The 5,367-nt window shown below is 34.5% G+C and overlaps 1 protein-coding gene across 1 annotated transcript in view; it reads left to right on the forward strand.

Annotated features, from left to right (window-relative positions):
• The first annotated feature begins 2,704 nt into the window (after positions 1-2,704).
• The window catches only part of LOC111374136 (DDT domain-containing protein DDR4-like), a 16,030-nt gene continuing 13,367 nt past the window's right edge, over positions 2,705-5,367 (forward strand). Inside the window, exons 1-2 of the mRNA XM_022996765.1 lie at positions 2,705-3,195; positions 3,301-3,411. Coding sequence (XP_022852533.1) covers positions 2,740-3,195; positions 3,301-3,411 — 567 coding nt within the window. The 5' untranslated portion in view covers positions 2,705-2,739. The remainder of the gene's footprint in view (positions 3,196-3,300; positions 3,412-5,367) is intronic.

A 5,367-nucleotide genomic window follows, 5' to 3' on the forward strand; every position in this document is an offset into this window, starting at 1 on the left:
TGTTCATTTAAGTGTCACCACACTTTAGCTCGTGAGATCAGCTACTTACTTCATAAGTAAGAAATGCCATACGTGATGGTCTAACTGTATTAACGATATCCGTATCTCGTTATTACTTACGACCATGGTTTATTCAAGATCCAATTATATGTAATTTGTATCTCACAATCACAACTCCTTGTGATTAACAGATTACCTAAAAATTGGGTTTTCGGATCCTATTATTTAATATCATTTATTACAAAATTAATTTAAATAAATAATAGATCTCGCCAAAATCAAATGCATTAAATATATTAAAAGCGTTTACAACCTAAATCGATTGGATCTAGGGCATAACACTTACAGTACTAGGGATTGATTGCAGTTATGTCAAGTGGAACGATGATTCATTGGAAGATAAGACTTTGCAATTTGAAGTGTAATGGACGATCGATATGTGTTTGTTCAGGTTAATCGAAGCCTAAAGATCCGAATGAAGATTTGTCATGCATGTTGAAGAATTGTGCTCAAATAACACAACAAGAAGACGTCNGCAAAATCAATAATACATTGTAATGGTAATACATTAGCTTTTCAACAAGCATCAAAACCAACTTTTAAGTGCCAAAACTTGTTTATAGTTAATTACATTTTACCAAGCACAACTTATAAGCAACAATCAGAATTAAAATAATAACCAATTTTGACTTGTAGTCATTGGATTGTCTACCTATTTTTGTTGTTTTATAGTTCATTTACTGTAATTTTTCTGCATAAGTCTCATTGTAAGACCAATAATACATTATTACTTATTTACTTAGACGATCAGACGAAATCAGTGTAATAGTCTAGGGAACAGAAAAAATCAATAATACAAAATTCAGCGATACATTTAACTCCATATAATCACACCCAAATACACAATCCAACTCTAGTATCTCAGTTTCTGTTCAACGTCTCGAAACTTCAAAATAGTTTAAAAAATTATTTTGGAATTACCTTCAATTGGTCCATCCATGTGCACGCCTCCCTCGGTTGAACTGGTTTGTGGGGTCCTTTGATAGTGGGGTAGAATCTATTTTGCGTAGTTAGGGTTTGAAAAAACTTTGAGCGTGCGACATTGTGAGGGTTTAAGGTTTCAATTTGGGAATAAACTATTTGTACAACATACTTGAAAATGGTACAGGTGTCAAAAAAGTGTTAATGGAAAGATAAAGTATTTTTCAAATTATCCAATGATAACCTACCACGTAGCATATTATCTAACTTGTTGTAAAAATCATTGTACAACAAGCATGATTCTTCAATTTGGAGGAATCCCATTTGATTTGCTGAGAAAAGAATTGTTTAAGTTGAAGAAGGAAAATCGTGTTTCTATTTACATCACCTGTTGAAGGTGCGTTTGACGTAGCAACGTACCATATCACAATTTGAAAATACACTAAATAAGTAGTAACATGCATCAAAGTTCAGTCGCCAATAAAACAATTAACTCCTTAGATGTGTAACGAAGGAGTTGGGTCGTGGGGAGGCAATAGAGGTGCGCAGTTAGGGTGGATTTTCTATTTCTTGATTTGCATTTTTTTTTCTTTTTTTTTTTAAAGTTGTTTTTGAAGAAAGAGTAGACACAACTTTACAAAAATGCCATATAAAATAGAGATCCATTTGTACCAAAGACATAAATGTTAGGTTTTTAGAAGTTAGGGAATATTTGGGGCTATTTGCTTTGTTTGAAAAGTTTGAAGAACGTGTTTGCAAAATTCTCAACTTATAGGTTATTTGATTAAATTAGCATGATTTTATTAATTAGGGTCTAAGCAAACGCTTGTTTGTTTCCCATTTTTTTGACATAAGTAGAAGAAATCGGATCGTTGTTCTTTCAAAAAGCCACTTTTATTAATTTCGTTAAACAAGAAATGACATTTTACTGTACAATTTATTCTTTTAATTTCACTTTACCTATTTTACCCCTTCTCTACCCAAAATATATATATATATATATATATATATATATATATATAAAATGCTCATAGTACTTGCAAAAAATGAGTGTATAAATGGGACTCTAAAAGACATCAAAATACGAATAGGAATGGTGAGCCGCATGATTCGATTGAAAATGAATTGTGGTCCTAACAATGGCATCCATACGAGGACAAATATTTTTTTGTTGTACCGCCTTATATATTATTAAAATAAGCAATTCTTCATTTTATGGGGTGATCGAGTTGGTGGAATAGATGAATGTGGAGGTCTTTGATTACGAGTTCAATTCCTCCATCAACATTTTCTCGATCAAGTCTGTTGCATCGGACTTGTCTAGTGTGGTTTACCTAGTTGGCGTGGTTTGCAGGTTATTGTGTCAATCCTAGAGTTCACTCAATGCGTACCCAAAGCAATTCTTTTTCAAAAAATAAGAAATAAAATTATATGACATAGATTGAAAATATACTTTTAAGTAAAGTCAATTTACTTAAATTAAATTAAAATGTCCAAACAAAGTACAAGAAGATAAAGGTTGAGACTTTATTATAAAGTTAGAAAGTACAAAACTTTTATTGACAAAATCCAAATTTTTTTTTTCCCATTCCAAGTGTCCCTTTCGTTTTCCTAAAATTCAAGAAAAATTTTACGTTTTAGGGGTGTTTGATAGGCATTTTTATGTAAAAATGTATGTATTTTAGAATAATAAATTGATGTGAAATATGTAATTGANGTCATTCTTCCATAGACCCGGCTGCGACCGATCCTTCCAACATGTCCCAGCCCTCTTCCCCGATCCACGCTTCTACAAACCCTCTAAATAACGGAGCCCAGGTCGAAAATAATGAGAATTTTAAGGATGATGATGTCAAGAATTGTATTAGTGATAACAATGGGAATAATAATGTAGTGGGTAGGAGGGAAAGACCGTCAAGGGCATGCACACAGCGGGCGGCAGCAAGGTTGCAGGCTGCTGCGGAGTCGGAGGCTGCTATGGCTGAGGCTGAGAGGAAGCGGAGAAAGGTTAAAAGGAAGGAGAGGTTGGCAGCCCGGCTGCTGAAGGAGGAAGATGAGGTGGAGGACGAGGAGGAGGATGGGTCCCCTTCTTCATCGAGGCAGCCTTTAAGTAAGATAGTGACCCCCTTGGTAGGGGAGCCGGAGCCCTCGCAGTTGCCACGGTGGAACATCCGGTCAATGTGGCAGTTGGCATCTATACTTAATTTCTTGAATGTATGCTTTAAGCTTGAGAATAGATTAGAGATACATAATGATTTGAACTTTGTGTTAAATTTGGTGTTTTATGGCTACTTTGTGTTCTTGTGTTGTGGTGTGTAGGTATTTAGGCCTTTATTGAATATAAATGTGGAGTTTTCTGCGGAGGAGTTTGAGACAGCTTTGATTACACCAAATAATACTTTGGGTGATATACATATGCCATTGTTGAAGGTTAGTGCTGTTTATGATAGAATGTTATCTAAAATTTGTACTTTTATTTTTATTTGAGCTTTTGTATGTTACTTTTTGACTTGTTTTGATTGACTCTGCATGATATTTATTGAAATTTTTGGTGTTTCTATGGTTGTTTTCTGAAATTTAGGTGATTTTTCCTTTATTACTAAAGGTGGTAAATGTTCGCCTCTTAGTTTGAACTTCTATTATATTACGTTTATCTGAACTGCAAGCTGTCTTCTGGGATTCATTCTATGTATTATTTTACTCCTGGAGAATTCTGGATTAGTGAGATCTGAAGTTATTGACTATTTTGCCTGAGCATCATGCTGAAGCATGGTGCATTGAGCATGAGGAAAATTATAATGCATTGATAGTTGGGATAGATAAGATTAGTATTTGGGGTTTTTGCTTTCGGTTTCTTGAGAAAATGGTATTCAGAAAAAATGTTTAGAAGAACAAAAGTACTGTCGTTTATATTTAGGTCAATTTTCTTTAACATATCTGCGATTACGAGCACTTTCTGGTCTGACCAGAATCAGGATTAGTTCATCATGTGACAATGCTGAAATCTGTTTTAAGTGTGCCTACTGTACCTATCCCATCATGATCACCAGAGGAGGAGAACTTAATGGAACTCTTTTCTCTGTCTTTTCTTGTAAAGAAGTAACATGTGCATAGCCTTTAATTTCTGCTATGAATTAGCATCACAGGCTATATTTCTTTTGAATATGGTTCTAGTAGACAGATACCTGAGCAGTTTTTTCAATTATGCCTATGATAGTGGAAGAAAAACCAAATCGCCAACCAACTCAATATGGGGTTTTTTTTTGGCTGATTAGCTGTCAATGTTGGATAATGATTGGATTTTACTGACAGCTTGTGAAAAACACTTCTCCATTGTTTGACAATGCTGAAATCTGTTTTAAGTGTGCCAACTGTACCTATCCCATCATGATCACCAGAGGAGGAGAACTTAATGGAACTCTTTTCTCTGTCTTTTCTTGTAAAGAAGTACATGTGCATACCCTTTAATTTCTGCTATGAATTAGCATCACAGGCTATATTTCTTTTGAATATGGTTCTAGTAGACAGATACCCGAGCAGTTTTTTCAAGTATGCCTATGATAGTGGAAGAAAAACCAAATCGCCAATTAACTCAATATGGGTTTTTTTTTTTTTTGGCCGATTAGCTGTCAATGTCGGATAATGATTGGATTTTACTGACAGCTTGTGAAAAAGACTTCTCCATTGTATTGATATTGAAAAGACGCACTAATACACAAAAAGCTTCACAAAGGAATGTGCTTTTGAACATGTTATGGATGGATGGATCAGAAGCAAGATGATTTGAGCTTGGGTGGCGCAGAGTCAAAGCCAACTATGTAAAGATTTTTCATGTGAAATTGGAAGAATGTCAAATGCCTAATCTCTTAAAAAATACTCTGTAACTTACATGAATTTTCTCCTGTGCCATAATTGAACTCTATAATAGTTAAGGATACTTGACGCTGATTTTATCTTCTATGGTAATAGTTTTTTTGAAGTTGCTTATAATGTCTGAGTTTCCTTATCTCTGGATCAACCTTTCTTCAACTTTGTATGATGATCTGCATTATTATTCTGAGCTTCCATATCCAACTCCCCTCCCNTTTTCAGTTATGCATTATATGTTCACAAATTTGGTCTATGATTTCTTCGAGAGTATTCCATATTTATTGAGCAAGTGTGAGATATTGTTTGTTTGAAATGGCACCCGTTGCCAGATATTATTGTGTGAGATTTTCCCAATTAATTGGATTTATACCTCGTGAATATTATTATTTTTTCCGTTTTTATTTGGATGAAATAAAATTGTCGCAAACTTTTTTATGCTGGTCACGTTCAATACTAAATACATTGTATTGTTTCTTGCAACATCATATTGTCCACCCCCCCCCCCCCCCCCCCCCC

The sequence above is a fragment of the Olea europaea genome, unplaced genomic scaffold, assembly GCF_002742605.1.
Source record: "Olea europaea var. sylvestris unplaced genomic scaffold, O_europaea_v1 scaffold1205, whole genome shotgun sequence".
NCBI lineage: Eukaryota > Viridiplantae > Streptophyta > Magnoliopsida > Lamiales > Oleaceae > Olea > Olea europaea.